The 22048-nt window shown below is 38.1% G+C and overlaps 1 protein-coding gene across 3 annotated transcripts in view; it reads left to right on the top strand.

The window, feature by feature from the left end:
* The window catches only part of CDH8 (cadherin 8), a 393451-nt gene that overhangs the window by 354450 nt on the left and 16953 nt on the right, over positions 1–22048 (top strand). The window contains exon 1 of one of the 3 annotated variants that reach the window (XM_061138649.1): positions 19502–20549. The exons of the other annotated variants lie outside the window; for them this stretch is intronic. Within the exon in view, the coding sequence (XP_060994632.1) occupies positions 20522–20549 (28 nt within the window). The 5' untranslated portion in view covers positions 19502–20521. Of the gene's footprint in view, positions 1–19501; positions 20550–22048 lie in introns of those variants that run through there. 3 annotated transcript variants of the gene reach the window in all.

The following is a 22048-nucleotide window of genomic DNA, read 5'->3' as shown; positions in this document are numbered from 1 at the left end:
GGATCTTTATAGGATTGCCCATCACATTGCCTTTGGACATGAAAATTCATGTCAATGGAAGGATAGTCATATAAACATTGTGTTTTCTCTCAAGATAGTATGAATTCATCACAGTTTGCCTGGTCAATTCCAGATTTATGCTAACTGTTCCAGTGTTATACTTGGTAATAATGACCTCTTCTGTTTCCAAAGTATTTCAATGATAAATTTTATGGTCACCTAACCTCAAGGCTCCATCTGCATTCCTATTATTAAAAAGTCACTGATTTTTGCTGTGTATTAATAATTTCCAAGTAAATAATGATGTGCCTTCCTTGAACACCACTTTATCTGCATCACAAAAATATTAAATAACTGTCAGCATCTGGCAATGTAGTTAAGAAGGTGATCAAGGTGATTATGAAATGTTGACTGAATAGTTAAATGCATGTAAGTCATGCATTTTTACTCTTATTCAGTAAGTTTTTAGAGAGTGTTGTGACTAAGAACTATAAAGCTATCTTTCATGCAATTTTCCTTTACTCATCCATTCATGTACAGTTAACATGTTGACTGAATTCTTGTGGCTTCTCAGGAACAGGTGTTGTGGCACATACAAGGACATCGGAGTTCTTACTCTATCCTATAATCATTGGTTTTTTTGTCTCAAGTCTAGGGTTTCCAGAGGGCAAACAAGGCCTGAGACAAAGGGACCTTAATAAGACTGGGGTGGGAAAGGGGGACAATAAGGATTTCTAGGAGAAAGAGGCACTTGGGCTGTCTTACCGGAATTGCCAGATGGAGAAAGTAAAGACTGAGGGGTGTTTCAGTCCAAGAGAACAAATCTGGGGAAAAAAAGAAGATTATGTAAATGTATAACATATGTATGTATGGCCAACTACAGTGTCTGGTAATGCAGATAGAGAAGTTCAGTTCAGCAGTGAACTTCAGTTTATCCCACAGATGAAGATGGACCTTTGCCTTATCAGAGACTCTGAGAGTAGAAAACAAAGAAGGCAATGGGAGGGACAAACACAGGGTGTGACTAGAACCCAAAGAAGGGGCTCTGATACTCAAGTCTGAAAGCAGTAAATCTGGGCTGATTCTTCAAGGTGAGTCTGTTTACCAAAGGTGTATGACTTACCCAGGTAAGTGAAATCAAGGATCATCCAAGACAAAGGGAATGTGGTTCGCTTAGATAGTCACATATACAAGGGAACTACATCTCGTTGACAGTACTAAACTCTATTGTGAGGGGGCATGTAGGCATTAATGACTAAAAATGAGGGCTAGAGAGAGACCCAGGGAGATTTTGAAAAATTGCTGGTGAAGGCTGTAACATAAGAAAAGCAGGGATCATGTGCAGGGCAGGAATACAGACATAGATGTAGAGAATGGACATGGGGTTAGGGGGAGAGTGGGACTAACTGGGAGGTTAGGACTGACATGTATACACTACTGTCTGTAAAACAGCTAGTGGGAAGCTGCCGGATAGCGCAAGGAGCTCAGCTTGGTGCTCTGTGATGACCTAGAAGGGTGGACAGGAGGGTCATTCAAGAGGGAGGGGATAAGTGTATACACATGGCTGATTCACTCTGGTGTACAGTAGAGACTAACACCACATTATAAAGCAATTACACTACATAAAAATATAATAAAAAGGAAAGAAGGAAATGATTCTTACAATGAGTTTCCAAGCTGCAATCAGTCCTGTAGGAGGAACCAGTCATGTATAATAAACTATCCTTGTTGGAAACAAAATCCCAGAGATTCCAGACATGAGTTATAGAGACATGTCCACCCTATCTCTGTGTCTTCTTAGACTGGCAGGGATCTTAGAATAAGCATATGGTCCTGTTAATGAACATGTTACTTGGCACAGGAAAAAAAAAATAACCAAGTGAAAAGACCAACAAGCTGAGAGATTTATTTCAAATGTTTAATCGATAGCAACTGTAAAGGTGTGTGTTTATTGAAGGTGTATAAATATTTCACAATTCCCATTCTTGCACACACTGACCAAACTCTGAAGATCGTATCATGCATGTTGATGAAAATGGTGTTTTTTCAAACTTCATGTTGCTCATGTGAAATAGGAGAGCTTCTATAGATGAGAGAGACCATATTTTAGGATCATCTATATGTACAAGAAAATTCCTTTAGCAAGGAGGGTGCTTATAATTTGCTACCATGGTGCTAAGTTATCCCAAGATTCCAGAAAGCCAGTAGTGACAGAACTGCAACAAGGATCAATAAAAAACTCAACATTCAAGACAAGAGGGGGAAGCATTATTAACCTTTAGAATCTATCTTTATACTTCCCCCTCAACAGTGCCTCCAAGAGTTACAGAGTTACTTCAGAGACTTGATTCAGGAAGTTGATCATCTCTAAAGATGATCCATATTCTAAAATATGGATACTGTACTTCCACAATATCAATACCAACCCCCTGTGACCTGTTATTCAGCAAATGTCAAGCATACTTTCTTGCTCCTCTACATCCTGAAGAATGTCAACTTTACTGGAATGGTGTTACGAATATAGACATACACAGCTATAATTTAACTGGATAACATGAAATTCGCGTTTCTAGAGAATGGAAGGCAGGCTAGATTAGTAGCTTTCAGATCATGGTTAGATTGTTGTATCTCAGCTGGAACATGTGTTAGTGATGTGACTGTGGGTAAGTTAAACTCTCTAAAACTCAGTTTTTTCCTGAAAAAAAATTAGTAAAACTATCTTCATAAAAGTTTCATGATTTATGTTTATAAAAAGTAAGGACTCGACAAATGTTTTCTCTGTAACAAATTCCTGGCTATTATTAATATCACTGAAGCCAAAAACAATCTACAATGATACTTTTTGCCTTATAAGGCGATGGTTTTCTTTCCTTGCCTTTTTGTCCCTCACAAAGATCCATAAAAAGATGCTGTTATGTTTGTTTATTTATTTATTTTGGTTTTTATTTATTTATTTATTTATTTCCATTTATCTCCATTAGTTGGAGGCCAACCACTTCACAACATTGTAGTGGTTCCTGCCATACACTGACATGAATCAGCCATGGATTTACTTTTATTCCCCATCTCCCCTCCCACCTCCCTCTCCACCTGATCCCTCTGGGTCTTCCCAGTGCACCAGCCCTGAGCACTTGTTTCTTGCATCCAACCTGGGCTGGTGATCTGTTTCACCCTTGATAATATACATGTTTCGATGCTGTCCTCTCTAAACATCCCACCCTCGCCTTCTCCCACAGAGTCCAAAAGTCTGTTCTGTACATCTGTGTCTCTTTTTCTGTTTTGCATATAGGGTTATCATTACCATCTTTCTAAATTCCATATATATGCGTTAGTATACTGTATTGGTCTTTATCTTTCTGGCTTATTTCACTCTGTATAATGGGCTCCAGTTTCATCCATCTCATTAGAACTGATTCAAATGAATTCTTTTTAATGGCTGAGTAATATTCCATAGTGTATATGTACCACAACTTCCTTATCCATTCGTCTGCTGGTGGGCATCTAGGTTGCTTCCATGTCCTGGCTATTATAAACAGTGCTGTGATGAACATTGGGGTGCACGTGTCTCTTTCAGATCTGGTTTCCTCAGTGTGTATGCCCAGCAGTGGGATTGCTGGGTCATATGGCAGTTCTATTTCCAGTTTTTTAAGGAATCTCCACACTGTTCTCCATAGTGGCTGTACTAGTTTGCATTCCCACCAACAGTGTAAGAGGGTTCCCTTTTCTCCACACTGTCTCCAGCATTTATTGCTTGTAGACTTTTGGATAGCAGCCATCCTGACTGGCATGTAATGGTACCTCATTGTGGTTTTGATTTGCATTTCTCTGATAGTGAGTGATGTTGAGCATCTTTTCATGTGTTGGTTAGCCATCTGTATGTCTTCTTTGGAGAAATGTCTGTTTAGTTCTTTGGCCCATTTTTTGATTGGGTCATTTATTTTTCTGGAATTGAGCTGCAGGAGTTGCTTGTATATTTTTGAGACTAATCCTTTGTCTGTTGCTTCGTTTGCTATTATTTTCTCCCAATCTGAGGGCTGTCTTTTCACCTTGCTTATAGTTTCCTTTGTTGTGCAAAAGCTTTTAAGTTTCATTAGGTCCCACTTGTTTATTTTTGCTTTAATGTTCAATATTCTGGGAAGTGGGTCATAGAGGATCCTGCTGTGATTTATGTCAGAGAGTGTTTTGCCTATGTTCTCCTCTAGGAGTTTTATAGTTTCTGGTCTTACATTTAGATCTTTAATCCACTTTGAGTTTATTTTTGTGTATGGTGTTAGAAAGTGTTCTAGTTTCATTCTTTTACAAGTGGTTGACCAGTTTTCCCAGCACCACTTGTTAAAGAGGTTGTCTTTTTTCCATTGTATATTCTTGCTCCCTTTGTCGAAGATAAGGTATCCATAGGTTCATGGATTTATCTCTGGGCTTTCTATTCTGTTCCATTGATCTATATTTCTGTCTTTGTGCCAGTACCATACTGTCTTGATGACTGGCTTTGTGGTAGAGTCTGAAGTCAGGCAGGTTGATTCCTCCAGTTTCATTCTTCTTTCTCAAGATTACTTTGGCTATTCGAGGTTTTTTGTATTTCCATACAAATTGTGAAATTATTTGTTCTAGTTCTGTGAAAAATATCAAAATGACTATACTACCCAAAGCAATCTATAGATTCAATGCAATCCCTATCAAGCTACCAATGGTATTTTTCACAGAACTAGAAAAAGATGCTGTTTTAGAGTTGTAGTATCTAAGGTTCAGTGAGGTTGCCCTAAATCACAAAGCTGTGTGTGTGTGTGTGTGCATGCTAAGTCACTTGAGTCATGTCCAACTCTTTGTGACCCTATGGACTCTAGCCTGCCAGGCTCCTCTGTCCATGGGATTCTCCAGGCAAGAATATTGGAGTGGGTCACCACACCCTCCTGACCTAGGAATTGAATCCACATGTCTTAGGTCTCCTGCATTTGGGAAACCCAAATCACAAAGCTAATAAGTGCTAATTAAATAATGAAACCAGAGTTTCAAGTCTGCATGCTGGGGGTAGGAGGGGATTCAAGAGAGAAAATGGAGCATGGAGTACAGTTTGGTGAATGTTGATTGCATGCCTCTTATGGACCAGCTACTTTATACAGCTTATCTCATTTTAGTCTTGTGACAGTCCTAAAAATGAGGTATCTCTTGCTCCATTCTACATCTGTAGAAATTTAAGATGAGTCATATGGAGGAGCTTTTCCAAGGTCACAGAAGAGCTAAGATTCAAACTCTAATCATTTTGATTCTAAAGCCCTTAGTATTCATTATGAAATCTTATTTTGGGTAATAGAGAGGATGCCAGTTCTTAAACTGTCAGATGAAATGGGGCACCACACCTCTGCATTTTGGAACAACCTGCCAATCTATGCTTCAATGAATCTCCCTCCACCCTGTCTCCCCATCACTTATGTATCTCACCCTTTCAGATCTATATTTTGGCTGGTACATACTGCAGACATTCAAAGTGTGTGGCTTGTAGGTGGAAGAGGCAATACATAAAATTAGAAGTAAACATAAGCTCACAGAAAGTAGTTATCCTTCTCATTCAATTCCCCCGTCTTCTTCCCCCTATTTTCCACTGCAAACTCACTGCAGGGCTTTGGCTGAAAAATTTTAGGCATAGAATAGGTTTGGGATGTTTTATACCTAATATTTAAAAAGTTCACTCTGATAAGGACAATTTGAATTGATATTAAGAGTAGTCCATCCACTAGAAAGCAAAAAGAGGGAAAATGTTCTTTTTAAATGGGGTGCATATTCTCTGTCAATCAACCTGAGATCTCTCAGTACAAAAGTATTCCCTAGCTGGGGAGAGAGCGGCAGGGAATTCACGCTGTTCAAATCCTCACATCCCCACTGGCATCTCAGTGGAATCATTCTGCAGAAACCCAAGCCACAAGGGGATGCTAACCTCAGGACTGCTATATGTTGAGGTAACCCAGAGAATAAGCACATTTCATTTCCTCCAACTGTTCAGTGGCCCATCAACAACATGAAAAAGGAAACACTGGAAAAAGGGGACAAAACTCTCCTTTGTAAACTCCTTTAAAAACAAAATGCCTTGCAGACAAGTCTGAGTCCTGCAGGAGGTTAGGAGCAGAGAGAAAATTGCTGCTTGTACCTGCCTTGAGTCCTTACATTCATAAGTAAATAAAGTCAGGGTCTTTCATTAGTTTCCAAGGGCACACAAGCAGTAATTACATCCTTGGCTTGTATCTGATCTGAATGAATGAGGTAAAAATAAGCTGCTCTGGCAGAGAGGTTGGAATGATGGAGGTAATACTTTATATGACATAATAAAAGGAAGAAGACAACATGAATAGATATGTCCACCTTCTTGCTTCCTCTACTGGTCCAACATATTCTGGAATCTGAGACGAGATTTCAAAGTGCTTAGAACACAAGTTCTGGGGGGGAAAGATGTGGATATGAGGCCCTCTAAGGCAGTTTTGTGGGATGAGTTACTTCACTGCTTTTTCCCTCGTGTTCTCATTTACCAAAGGAGGCCGATGATGTTCCTCACCATCATCAAGGAAACAGTACATGATAAAATAGTACATAATAAACATAGTACATGATAAAAAAACAAATATGATAATAGCTAAAGAGATGAAGCTTAGAAAGACTCACCACAATTCCCAGTTTATCAATTATACAGATTCAATAAAATACATTAGAATTCACTTAGGCTAGTACTGCTATTTTCTTCATTTTATAGACGATAAAACTGAAGCACATAGGGGTTAAGCAACTTGCCAATGGCACTTAACTGATAAATGCACAGCCAGAGCCAATCCCAAGCAATTTGACTCCAGAATGCACAAGAAAAGACATGGTGCTAGGAAGTGTTTCTTATAGTGTAAGATTACAATAATAATTCCTGGTGGGAAGGTTTGTGTGAGACCTAATGAAGTTGTTAAGTATGAAATCAAATTGATAGAGATTTCCTTGTGACATTCATCAAGACCTTCATAAGGTCCTTTAAATTCATGAGATTAGGCATCTGTGTTAGGAGTTACATATACTCAGTGCTGTTACTAAAGGCCAGAATGACTTTTCTTTTTTTTTTTTTTTTCCATTTATTTTTATTAGTTGGAGGCTAATTACTTTACAATATTGTAGTGGTTTTTGCCATACATTGACATGAATCAGCCATGGGTTTACATGTGTTCCCCATCCCGATCCCCCCTCCCGCCTCCCTCCCCATCCCATCCCTCTGGGTCTTCCCAGTGCACCAGCCCTGAGCACTTGTCTCATGCATCCAACCTGGGCTGGTGATCTGTTTCACCCTTGATAATATACATGTTTCGATGCTGTCCTCTCTAAACATCCCGCCCTCGCCTTCTCCCACAGAGTCCAAAAGTCTGTTCTGTACATCTGTGTCTCTTTTTCTGTTTTGCATATAGGGTTATCATTACCATCTTTCTAAATTCCATATATATGTGTTAGTATACTGTATTGGTCTTTATCTTTCTGGCTTACTTCACTCTGTATAATGGGCTCCAGTTTTATCCATCTCATTAGAACTGATTCAAATGAATTCTTTTTAATAACTGAGTAATATTCCATAGTGTATATGTACCACAACTTCCTTATCCATTCGTCTGCTGGTGGGCATCTAGGTTGCTTCCATGTCCTGGCTATTATAAACAGTGCTGCGATGAACACTGGGGTGCACGTGTCTCTTTCAGATCTGGTTTCCTCAGTGTGTATGCCCAGCAGTGGGATTGCTGGGTCATATGGCAGTTCTATTTCCAGTTTTTTAAGGAATCTCCACACTGTTCTCCATAGTGGCTGTACTAGTTTGCATTCCCACCAACAGTGTAAGAGGGTTCCCTTTTCTCCACACCCTTTCCAGTAAGACCAGAAACTATAAAACTCCTAGAGGAGAACATAGGCAAAACACTCTCCGACATAAATCACAGCAGGATCCTCTATGACCCACCCCCCAGAATATTGGACATTAAAGCAAAAATAAACAAATGGGACCTAATGAAACTTAAAAACTTTTGCACAACAAAGGAAACTGTAAGCAAGGTGAAAAGACAGCCCTCAGATTGGGAGAAAATAATAGCAAACGAAGCAACAGACAAAGGATTAGTCTCAAAAATATACAAGCAACTCCTGCAACTCAATTCCAGAAAAATAAATGACCCAATCAAAAAATGGGCCAAAGAACTAAACAGACATTTCTCCAAAGAAGACATACAGATGGCTAACCAACACATGAAAAGATGCTCATCACTCATTATCAGAGAAATGCAAATCAAAACCACAATGAGGTACCATTACACGCCAGTCAGGATGGCTTCTATCCAAAAGTCTACAGAATGACTTTTCAAAAGGTCGACTATGTGTGCCTCAGAGTCCTGATCTATATAATGGGTATGTCATACCTTCATTTATAGCGAAGACTGCTGGATGAAATCTGTATATGTACAGTGCATGCTAAATGTGGAGATGACCTTTATGAACTCTGGAGTTTAATACTGAAATGTTTCACTTCAAAATAGAGTAAGGACTGAGAATTCCCAAATTTCTCACAATCACATTTCATCCCTTTCTCATTGTGACATGAAAGGAAGAGGGAAAAGAAATCAGACTAAAAGTAATCCCTTGTAAACTATGTATTCTGTTCAATGATTCATTTAATCTATTACAACATTTCAGGAACAAATATCAATACCATTTTAAAGTTTACATACTGAGGGAAAAGAAATTATGTGACTTGCATATGATAATTTTATGGTTAGGAAGCTGCGGAGCTGGTCTACAGGATCCTTCATGAAAATCCATTATTGCTGCTTTCTGCAAAACTGTCCCTGTTAAACTCTTTATTCCCTCTTGTTTCTAAAGCTATTTGGTTAAGCATAGCTTTCACCTTCAGATCTCCAAAGGACACCTCCAAGATGTAGAAATGTCCTTGCAATTTCCAAACACCTACTGCCTAAACTAAAATGCATTAACTCCAATAAATAAAAAGAAACACATTCCAGCCCTGTCAAGGTTTCCAGCTGCATGACTTCCAATTAAAAATTTCTCCTTTTCTTCACTCAAGTAACATTTCCAACATAGATAACAATTTTACTGCGACATCTTTAATACCATTAATGATTTGATCTTTCTGCAGAGAGCTTAAAAGCCTGTAGAAGACAGCGACAGACCCGAGGTAGGTAGGTGGAAGGTTACACAGCGGGAAGAGCTAGTGATCTGAACATATTAAAGTGAGTGCCCCAGAATTAAAGGAACCAGATGAGGTGCACTTACAAAGTAACACTTGAACACAAACCAACTGCTGATTTTTTAAATAAGGACTTTGGAATGAGAAAGTGGATTTTCAATATCTCTTTGGCTTTATCTTCACAGGCAAAATCAAACGGATAATTGAGGCAATCAGTACTGGGAACGGTGCCTCGTATAGAGTAGGTGACTAATAAATTTGAAAAACAAATAACTCAGGCCAAAAATAAATAAATAAAATCCTGCTGTCATGAAAATGGAGTAAGAAGAATGGAAGCATTCTTGCATAAACAGTGATCATTATTTGAATAATTGCCTAAACATTTAGATTGTCTTTGTTTATAGATATGGCTCTACTGTGGTTTTGAGGAATCAGATTCACTGACCCAGAAATACCTCAACACAAGTAAGATTTTTTGCTTCAGTTATGCATGAGTGAAGTCTGGCAACTTCAAATGTATTCAATTTCCCCCAATAAGGTAAACTGAGTGGAAGAGAATATTCATTTTTCATTCCATAACCATTACGGCTTTATTATTGCCTTGGTGCTAGATTCTTTAAATATAAAGCCAGTGAAGGAACTTCAGTAGTGGTCCAGTGGTTAAGTATCTGCCTTCCAATGCAGAGGACACTGGTTCAATCCCTAGTTGGGGAACTAAGATCCCATATGCTATGGGGCAATTAAGCCCATGTGCCTCAAACATTAAGCGTGTGTGTGCTCTGGAGCTCACGTGCTGCAACTAGACCCTACATAGTTCCCCCTCCAAAAAAATAGTATGTGTGTGTGTGTGTGTGTGTGTGTAATTAAAGTCATTGAAAACACAACCTCTGCCCTCAAATGAACTTGCCATTTCAGACTGAAAAACAAACAAACAAAAATGCACAATGTGAGAGCTGTTAGTTAATTCTGTTTTGGGCAAAATGAGGACTATAGCCTGGGAGACAAATCTGAGTTAGCTCTCGGGTACTGGTTACAGAGGTAGGAGGGAAGGTCAGCATTATATATGATTTTAGTGAAGGAGAGTATATGTAGTCAAGCATGCATTCTGGCAGAGGCATGCTGCTGGCCATGAGAACAGGTAGCACCATTAATTATTTTCATGTTTTTCTGATATAAGGAAATGCAAGAATCTGGGCTCATAAAATCTTCTAAAAATAGCTAACTATCTGACAGCCTGTTCTGCCATTTTTCCTAGAGCACAGAGTGCCTCATTCCTAATTTCTACCCTGAACTCCTTTCAGAGTGTGTTGAAGGACAGTGACTGCAGTGGCTAGTGACCTAATCCTTGTAGATGGCAAGAGACAATTTTTGGTTGGCACCATGTACCTGTGATGAACACAATTTTAATCCATTAAGTCAGTTCCATTCTTAGATAAGAGAACAAGTTCTGCTTTGATTCTGCCCTAAAGCTGACAGTCATCTGTCAAGGGAAATTGTGTGGAACAAGGCTAACCCATTTCCTCTGGTGAGGGTAGCACCAAGGGAAGAGACAACCCTGAAAAGGGCCACAATGGTGAAAATTCAAAGTTGACATTGTTACTGTGTGTCTGGTCTATGTTAAGGACTCTGTATACCTTATGTCCCTGGAGAAGGGCACAGCAACCCACTCCAGTATTCACGCCTGGAGAATCCCATGGGCAGAGGAGACTGGTGGACTACGGTCCATTGGGTCTCAAAGAGTCAGACACGACTGAGGAGACTTAGCACGCATGCATGCATACCCTATGCCATGTCATCCTGACTATTAGTCTGTGAGGTAAGTGCTATTGTTATCATTTTATATAAAAGGAAACTGAAATTTCAATGTTTGAGAAAGTCTTAGACAAACTATGTAAATGCATACCCATGGTCTCTTCTTAATCTCTTTGATTTCATCTCCTTTTACCCCAGCTGTGGTCCACTTCATTCCACTATCTCCAGTCAAACAGCTCCCTTCCTGTTGAACTCATTGAGCTCATCAATGGCTATCTTCACCTCAGGGTCACTGAACTTACCCTTCCGTCTCTTAACACACTCCCCTCCCCCATCCCCCTATATCTGAATGCGGGACTCACTTATCACCTGCCTCAAATCTGCTAATGGAGAAGGCAATGGCACCCCACTCCAGTACTCTTGCCTGGAAAATCCCATGGACAGAGGAGCCTGGTAGGCTGTAGTCCATCGGGTCACTACGAGTCGGACACGACTGAGTGACTTCACTTTCACTTTTCACTTTCACACATTGGAGAAGGAAATGGCAACCCACTCCAGTGTTCTTGCCTGGAGAATCCCAGGGACGGGGGAGCCTGGTGGGCTGCCGTCTATGGGGTCGCACAGGGTCAAACACTACTGAAGTGACTTAGCAGCAGCAGTAGCAGCAAATCTGCTAAAATGTGCCAAGAGGGCAGGCTTTCACTGAGCAGCCTTTTCTCTACTTTCTTCCCTCTCCCCCTAGCATCCTTTATTTTTCTCTGTAGTATTTCACTCTACAAAACCTCACTGGCCAACTTCTTACACCCAGTTCTTCTGCTATCCAAACTAAGTTGAATGTTCATCTTAGATTTTTATTTTTATATAGAACCCTTTAGAGAAAACAAATTCTCTGCTTTCAAACTCTGTTTTCAATCCAATTTTTCAAGGACCTACTAAGACAACAGAAACCACTTTGGGTATTTAAAACAGGAAAACGTAACGCAAGACATTGGTAACAAAGATGACTGAAAATGCTGAGAAGCCTGTTGATCTAAAGAAAAACACAACGTGAGAGTTGTGAGTCAAGTTTTATTTGGGGCAAGATGAGGACTACAGCTTGGGAAACAGCACCTCAGACAGCTCTGAGTAACTTCTCCAAGAGTTAGGGAGGAAGGTCAGTATATATGTAATTTTGGTGAAGGGTGAGTACATGCAATCTAGCAAATCTTTTTTGCAGAGGGTTTCTGCTCTTTTTGTGAAGGTTACTGATAGTCAGAAGGAGCAGACATCACCATGGATTTTAGCGCTTTCCTAGATATGAGAAGATACATGAATTGGTATCATAAAATCGGTTTCTGAAAATATCTAACTACCTGAAGACCTGTTCTACCAGGTTTTTCCTAAGCACAGACTGCCTCATTTCTGCTCTCCACCCTGAACTTTCAGAGGGTATTGAAAATCAACACTGCAGCAGCACATGATTTAATCCTTGTAGAGGTAGATGGCAATGCCCACGGCAAGTACCAATTTTTGGTTGACAAGCTAAACAAGGGACAGGGAGGCACCCTAAAGATTGACAACAAAAGAAAGTTTCTACAGCTGCTAAGTAAAGAGAGAAAGGCAGGATATGGAATTACTGGAGCCCATGGTCAGTCTGGGTTTGCTAGAAAAGTTAGAATCACAAGAGGCCAAATGGAATGAGAGGAAGCTGAAGCTACTGAGGAGCTTCAGCCACTACAGAAACGCCACTTGAGATAGAAAAGAAGGGAGATGAAGAGCATAACTTGGAATCTCCTTTTCTTTAGCCACTGTGTTTGACTGGTTGAAACCAGCCAAACAGGATGATACTGGATCTGTTAGGTCAGCACCTCCTACAACACAGAGCAGAGCACTGGGCCATCAGGAGATGGATTCGAGTACTGGAAGTCAAATAACTGGCACAGTCTCTGATGAACTAGGCTTCAGGTTGGCTTTAGGGCCTTTGACATAGACCTTCAATGTATCCTGGCTTCCTTCTTACACAGTTCATGCCAAAAATGTAGTTAATGAAATCTGTGTGTGATTCCTGCATTTGTCATTATTGTTGTTGTTAATTAAGCCTCCAACTAGATTATAAGCTCCACGACGGCAGCTATATCTTTTCATTGCCATATCTATTCTGTAATACCTCAATCCCTGGTGGCTCAGAGGGTAAAGTGTCTGCCTGCAGTGCGGGAGACCCAGGTTCAATCCCTGGGTTGGGAAGATCCCCTGGAGAAGGAAATGGCAACCCACTCCAGTACTCTTGCCTGGAAAATTCCATGGACTGAGGAGCCTGGTAGGCTACAGTCCATGGGGTCGCAAAGAGTTGGACACGACTGAGCGACTTCACTTTCTTTATTATTTAATGTATAGTCTACAGAAAAACTTTTGCAAAGTTCTTCTCAATAAATGCCTGGTGAATGAATGAATGAGGGTGAATAATCCGAGCTACTGCAGCACAGTGATTTATACAGTATTGTCACATTGTAATAATTACTTGCTTATTGGTTTTAGTTCTCTTTCCTAACCTAGTCTTCTAACTCCAAAAAGGCAAGAATGTATAACTGATCTCAAATTTTGAAAGGAAATATGATTGCCTAGTATCACAGTATCATCATTCATGCCATATCTACAAAATCTCATAAATTTCTGGAAAAATAGAAGACAATAAAAAGAAACCATCTCTTCTGAACACCATTAGTAGTAAGCTAATTCTGGAGGGAAGGTATTCTTAAAGATCTCTTTGTTCCATGTTCCACTGGCTTTTCTAAAATTACCAAAAACAGGGTCTACCTTTCCTCAAAGCTGATGAGGGTGATTAAATTAATGCCTTTTATAGAGAAGTTGCAGCTGAGCAACAAGAAGCTCAAATGGATTTAGAATCTTTCTATTAATATAAGACCCTTAATGGGAGAACAGTCAGATTTGTGACTATGAACTCGACAAAGATATCAGTGAATGCAATACATGATGAAATAAATATCTACAATCAACACCTCTAATAAATACATAATGATATTCCAATGTCCTTTGACACTTTAAAAAACCCAAATAGTGTACTTGTAAGGGCCTTTTTGAACATGCTTGTCAGATAATCCCTGATTGTGGTTGGTTAGAGCATGTCAAAGAGAGCTGGGAATTCATATTTGCACTTCAATGACTATTGCAAGCATGACACTGTACTTGGCGATCTACATATATTATGTCATCAAATTCTCATTTAAAAGTAAAATGCTTCCTTGTAAAGGTCCATGAATTAAATCATGTGTGCCATTTACTGACCTTAGGGTTGGTATTGTGCTATAGGTTTTAATCTACAGTACTATCTGATCTTTCTACAACTTCTACAGGTTGTATCTTATCATGGCATTATTCAGTTACAGGACTAGAAATTCAAAAAGGCAGACCACCTTGACCAAGTCCACAAAGTTTCTAAAGAGCAAAGATGTAATTAGAAAATAACTATCTAGGTTATTTTTTTTTTAACATTTAATATGGAAAACATCAAACGTGTATAAAACTTATTGAATACCACATACCCATATCTGAAATTTCAAAACTGTCAGCTTATGCAAGCTTATTTCATGTGTCTTCTGACCACTTTTTTTGACTTGTATTTCCCTGAAGCAAGTCCTAGATAGGATATTATTCATCTCTCCACACTTTAGTATATTTCATCTAGGCTCCTTTTTCATGTAAAAACTGTTTGTACATATAGAATAAATAGTTTAATGCAGAACTAGTTATTACCAGGAAATGTTAAAAACTACCAGGCACTTTCACTGTGAATTGCCACTGGCAAACCACCCATTTCAGCCCACACACAGGAGGTCAATCATTATCCCCAAAGCTATACAGGATCATTACAGATGTTCTGTTAGCTTATTGAACAGGAACAAGAATTTACAAGGAAACAAACACAGGTCAGAGAATAAGTGCTATATTTTCTCAAAAACATCTTTGCCTTTACTATAAGGGCTGTGGGGAAGGAGAAGAGTAATTGAGGAAAAACACCATAACTATAATGAATTGGAGGATATAATTGCATGTAGAGTAAGAAGAACTAAAAAAAACAAAAAAAACCCAAAAAAACTGGTAAATACTCAACTGCAAAAACATGATAATAAAAGTAACACAAGAATTTAAAGCATTGCTTCTACATATTGCCCTGGGTATTGAGATCTTGGCAAATGAGTGTTTAAAAGTAAGAATGCAGAGCAATTAGAAGAAAATTCATATATGACATCTCTCGGGAGTCTTTTTGAACCAATTTCATTTATCCTTAGATTTTTAATATTTTCCATCTAAAATTAAAAAAAATAAAATTACTAGTTTTCCTAATAAATAAACTCTCATTGCTTCTGATCACAAAAAATTAATGAGCTGTTAAATGTCCACAGAAATTGTTTTTAGTCTTAAATGGTTTCTTGTAAAAGGAAAATGCTGTAACTCTTTTCAGAAGATTGGCTTAGATTTCACTTTCCACACACACACACAAAAGACTGAAATAAGCTCTTTTCTGTTATAGAAAAGCGAGTTAAACAGCAGGATCTACTTATGGAATAGTATGAATATCTATTTTTCAAAATGTGGAATATCTTCAGAAGCTTATCCTTCTTTACTTAGATTATTTTTCCAGAGATTCAATGAAAGTTTCTACAGTTTTTGCAAAGCATTATACATACTGGTAGGATCATCAAGATTACCGTAGAGGACTCCTAATTTTAGGAGCCAAATGCTGTCAGCTGTCAATCCATGCACGGTATTGCTCAAAGAAACATTCTGTGCATCGGCCTTAAGGTCATGATGCTGACTTTGCAACTGCTCTTCCAATCTTTAAAGGGTATGCAGCTCTCTCATATGAATGCTCAAATGTGACAATATCCTTTTTATTTTTCAAAGTTTTAAAGTGGCCTTTTGAGATATAGATTACATTTCATAAAACTCACTTATTTTATGGTGAAATTTAAGGGATTTTTTTAAGTAAATTTACAAAGTTGTGCCACTATCATCACTATCTAATTTTAGAACAATTCTGTCACCTTCAAATGATGAATAGATGTGCTAATATAGAAGGCTTCCCAGGTGGCATGAGTGGTAAAGAATCTGCCTGCCAATGCATTAGACACAAGAGATGTGAGTTCGATCCCTGGGTTTGGAAGATCCCTTGGAGAAGGAAATGGCAACCCACTCCAGTATTCTTGCCTGGAAAAATCCCATGGACAGAGGAATCTGGCAGTCTACAGTCCATGGGGTTGTAAAAAGTTAGACATGACCGAGAACTTGTCAGCAAAACTGATACAGGCTAACCTTTCATCTCAACTATGTTTTGATAGCCAATTCTATTTTTAATTTTCTAAATGTGTCATTGTCATTTATCCACTGACAGGTGGTACCACTTTCTAATTTGTATAATAGGGCAACCAAATGTGGGATCATCTTTAAAAAAAAAAACAAAAAAAACTTAGTCCTAGAAAGACTGAAGGACCCAAATAAGATAAGCCAAAGAGCTGAACTGGAGATTTTTTAGGGAAAGTTTTTTTGCATCAGATGAGTTAAAGTTGGAGGTTAAAGAGACAAAAAAAAAGTTGAGGTTCCCAGTGGGAGAATGAAGAACATATGAAAAATCCCAGTAAGTAAAAGTACTAGCACTTTATGTCTTCCTTTCTTAGGGCATCAGCAACAAATTACACCTATATTAGCCCTGCAAGATTATGCCCTTTTCTTTGATTCGTGTGTTCCATGGACAGAATTATATATAGCAAATACTTGACTGAAAGAGAGTAAAAGGATAGAGACAAAAGACAATTATATCCTACTTTTGGAGGGCTGTCTTCCAAAGCTGGAAGCAAAACTAAGACTAGAGATGGCAGATGTTTTAAATTACATGTTTGATTTTTAAAAGTCATCTTTATTGACATATGATTGACCTATGATAAACACTTTTAAGTAGAGTCTTACTCTGCTTAACACATATTTTCTCCTTTTTTTACCTTATATTTTACTTTATAATTTAGTTTGTATTTTACCTTTGATGCTTTCAAATAGAAATTCATTGGAAAGTATGAAAGTATAAAATCCAAATATTCTTAAAAGATTGCAATGGTTTGCTTTATTTCAAAGCTAAAGTAAGTGATAATCTTACATATATGAATAATAATGACTATTGTTTTAAGTTTCATTAAACACTGCACACTTCAGAACTTGAAAATGTACTTTACATGAAAACCCACATTTACTCCTCAAAGACCTCCTGACCCTCAGTTCCTTAATTAGCAGTTTGGGCACAATAAGAGTCCCTGCTATGACTTTGGGGAAATTATTTAAAAATGCAATCAGGTAAGAAATGAAATTAGGATGGAAACACAAATAGGAATGATTCCAGAGCCCAAACATTAATACAACATTCTGAAATACACATCCTAAAGAAATTACACCTAAATATAAACTTTTCAGAAATTAGAGTGTTAAAAAGAGAACAAATTCCATTATAAGTCTCTTTATTTGTTAAGCATTCCCCTTAAGATTCCAAAATTATGGAGAATCCAATGGTAGGGATCTCTATATCACTGCTCACTCTCAGGAAATACCACACATTTATTGTCAGTGGGGGTGGTAAGCTTGGAAAATCAAATATCATCTTGAGAATATTTTAAAAGACTCATCAAAAAATTCCTTTTATTTCAAAAGAAAGTATTAAAATGAAATCATGCATGACTTGAAAATGTATTCAGATTTCTCCACAGTGTATAACAATAGGGAATTTTATCAGATTACATTTTCAATAAAAAGAGTTTGAATGAGTTTGATGTGATTCCTATTTCAATCATAAGGGTGACCTACACAGGTATCTTTTTCTTCGATCATTTTATTTCTGCTCTCGCCATCTGTATTTTAACCTGTTAATATGTGGGTGAATTTGAGGAAAAGCAAATCAGTTTGACCTTTAATGTAAAGTCATTTTTGTGTGATCAAAACAGTACTATTTCCAAGAACGTGGATTTTAAGATTCAAAAGCACGTGCGATTCTCAGCAACCTGGGAGGAATGATAATGTGACCACTACTTGCATGATAATTTTATCTATGTAACTGCCTTCCATCCTCTTGCCTTCACTGTATATTAAGACTTCTGCCCAAAGATACATGTTTAGCCAAGCTATTTTAATATAACATATTAAACTTTAAAATGACTCAACAACAAACACTGGACTTCATTTCACTGTAGGATGCCACATTTTCTTGCATCATTTCCCTTCTTTTTTAGCAGCTATTTTACCACTAAACCAGAAAAGAAGGAATTATGCAGGAAAATTGCTATCAGCCGCTACCCCTGCTGGATTACAGAACCCAGAGCATAATAGCTTCCCCAGTGGAGCCTCTGAAGGCTTGGGCCAAGCCATTAACCACTGCTAACACCTAAGGGAGGAACAGAGTAGAATGGCTCTCGGGCATCTCAGGAGATTTTTATGCAAACAAAATTTATTTGAAAGGCAGATGTCCAGGGCCTAGCCCCAGAAATTCTCATTCAGTTCATTTACAGTAAAATCCAAGAATATGCATTTTTAAACATGCTCTGCTATCTATTTGTATCTGAATTTTTCAGTTGGCTTCTGTTTGTGTGAATATTTGCTCAGATCATTAAAAAGGTTTGGGGCCTTCCTAGCAGTCCAGTGGTTAAGGCTTTGCTTCCATTGCAGGGGGTACAGGTTTGATCCTTGGTTGGGAAGATAAGAGCCCACATGCCACAAGGCCACGAAAGAGAAACCTAAAACAGAGACAGTATTGTAACAAACTCAATAAATAATTTAAAAATCATCCATATCAAAAATAAATAAATGAAAAGGCTTGAATTTAGAATGTCAAGATGAACAAAATGTATCAGAATCTAGTATATACTAGATACTTTACTTTCAAAATTAATGTAATAATATATGTAACATTAATGACATATGATCCTTTCACTGCATTCTATTTATGTAGGACTGGATATATCTTGGACTTTCAAGGTACTGCTTTGCATTCTGGGTCTCTTGTTATACCCTGACTTACTCATATTCACTGATGACTGTTATGTATTTGTTCAACAAACTAAAACCACTATATTTACTCTGCATTTACTTTATAATCAAACCTCCATTATGTCTCTGAATTAGATATGCCAAGAATCCTCATGAATTCTGTTTGTTCCTGTTGCTTCCTTCATAAAGGAAATTATCAGTTTTCAGCTGATTACTGAATCAGAACTTCCCCCATATTAACAGAGGAAGATGTGAAGTTATTGGATACAAGGGGGAAGATGTATATAAAATTACATAGCCATTTCTTATATTAGTTTTCTACTAATATAAGAAATGGGATCAAGAAATAGATTTTTGGAAATGGAGAAGAATGGGCATTGCATGTTATTAGTTCCACGATTGAAAGACTGAATTTGTGATAATGACCATCCAAGTGGATGTATCCAGTAGGTAAGCAGAGGAGGCATAGGGCTAAGATTTTAGATAAATATTGTCTGGTAAATCAGGTACCAATACAATAAATATTGTCTGAAATCAGGTAAGTGAAGCAGATTCAAACAAATCACGAAGAAGTTAGGAAAAAAGGTTGAGAACAGAAAGCAATGGAACAGAAAAATGGTAATTATAGAGACAAGAGGAGATGCTGTTCTCTGTACTTCTGCCATTTAACAAACCAGCCCTTACCTCTCAACCCAGTCCACATTCCACTCTTTCCTTAAAGCCTCTCTCATTTGTGTCTATGATGAAAGGTACAGATGGCAATGCAGGAGACACGGGTTCAGTCCCTGTGTGGGGAAGATCCTCTGGAGAAGGAAATGGCAACCCTCTCCAGTATTCTTGCCTGGGAAATCCCATGGACAGAGGAGCCTCGTGGGCTACAGTCCATAGGATCACAAAAGATTCAGACACGACTTAGCAGTGAGACAACAACCACCACAGATGGCACAGAGGATCACAGGGGATATAGGAGCAGAGATCAAAGGACAGGGATCATGGTTAGAGAATGATCATCAGCTGACTTATATTTTAACTTGCTATTAACATGCTATTTTCTCTCCCCTCTGAGTTAGATGTTCCTTGAGATCAGTAATCATAAAAAACAACAACAACAACAAAAAGCCATCTATTTATTCATTCAACAAAGATTCATTAAAATCTCACCACGGAGACTGCCATATGTGACACATGTGGTAGACAATAGGAGACATTCACTTAAGACAAAATCTCTGCGTTCAAGGATATTCCAGCTGGTGAGACAGAACCATCACCCCTGACTGTATCGCAGCATGCTGGGTGAATATGTGCCCAAGAAGACTTTCCTCTGACAGCTATGTCTTGGATGCAATAGGAACTGAATAACTGAGAACAGAATGAACTAAATGTGTCAATGTGGATTTGAAAGACTTCAAGACGGAGGCATGGGTGATGGCAAAAGAAAATGGATTTGTATCATTTTTGGTGACTTTCACTTTATGTCTTATTTTCATATGTGCAAATTCAAAATCTTCAAGGAAATGATGGTATCTAACAAAGTGACAATTTCTAGGAATGCTTAACCTCCTTCAAGTCAAAGCAGGTGATTTAGAATACAAACTACTTTTGGTACTTACTTTCTTTTATATCCTCATCTCTCCAATCACTACATGTAATGATTTCAGTATCTTATACACAATGTATGCTTCACTTTAACTGATATTTTAAAGCCATCTTACTTCCTGGACCAACTACCCTATATATTTATTGTGTTAATGAGCACAAATTTATTAGCTCCAATGCAAAATGAATTAATCTGACTCTCAGTTTCTTAAATATTTAGAGATAACTATTCAATCAAGATGTGGTAGAAAAATCATTCTCCTGACAATGCTATTGTCTGGATTTTTTACCACTGTTAGCTTGATTTCTGAAAGGGTCACAGCTCCACTAAGTGCCTTGTTAGTTCCTATTTTGTTTTTGTTTCTTCCCTAAGTAGATGTACAGTTTAAAAAATATTATTACATTTTTCAATTCTGCATAAATCCAAGTAAATTAGAAATATTATTTTCCAGATCTGTTGATATTTATAAAAGCTTTAAAGTTTTCATTCAAACAAAATAGAAATTGGGTCTTGGTATAGTTTTTTACTTTAGTGGGTTAGTTAATGCAGGTATTCCTCGGATAAAATGAAGGTAATATTAATCTTCATCTCTCATTTCCTAATGCCTGGAATGAGATAAATTTGCCTTTCCTCTTAGCACTAAGGGATCTGCATGAGGTACATGGAACATTTTGAATAAGAGCAAGAATGCAAATTAGGTGCAGGAGAAAAATCAAACTCAGAGGACTTTGGGCTGTGTGATTGTATCTAGCATGGAACTTGGACTCTGAGATATTTGCATTCCTCTCCAGCACCAAAAGTGATTATTTTTTAATTAATTCAAGGTCCTGTGATGCCATACTATGTCATGTTGACTCTCAAGATACAGGATTTAGATCTAGGTAGTGTTGTCACTCAGTCATGTCCGACTCTTTGAGACCCCATGGCTTGTAGCTCGCCATGCTCCTCTATCTGTGGAATTCTCCAGGCGAGAATACTGGAGTGAGTAGCCATTTCCTTCTCCAGGGAATCTTCCTGACTCAGGGATCAAAGTTGGGTCTCCTGCATTGCAGGTAGATTCTTTACCATCTGAGCTACCAGGAAAGCCCATAGAGTGTTGTACCGAATACTTTTTGATGCTGTAAAATACTATATTCCTGCCTACCTGTGGCCTTGACCATTTAATTTTCCCCTTGTCTCTGATAAAGGTGTCATGGATTGGAAAAACTGCCCTTGGCACACTTTCTCTTAATCTTATCCTTAAGCTTTAATATTCTACTTCCTTCTTGAGGTGACTTTTGCTAAAGTTGATAGAGGAAGTGTAGAAATACATTGGACTTGGTAGTAATTCTTAACAGTCAGCTGAGAAACCTTGAGTAAATGAGTCTATTATTCAAAAATCTTGTTTATCATGTGTTTAATGGCCATAAGAATGCCTTCCTTGCCTCTGTCAATAATAATTAATCAGACTTACTGATTATATTAGCTTCCTAGGGCTG

This window comes from Dama dama, chromosome 4 (assembly GCF_033118175.1).
Source record: "Dama dama isolate Ldn47 chromosome 4, ASM3311817v1, whole genome shotgun sequence".
NCBI classification, from domain to species: domain Eukaryota; kingdom Metazoa; phylum Chordata; class Mammalia; order Artiodactyla; family Cervidae; genus Dama; species Dama dama.
This window is presented reverse-complemented; position numbering and strand designations above follow the sequence as displayed.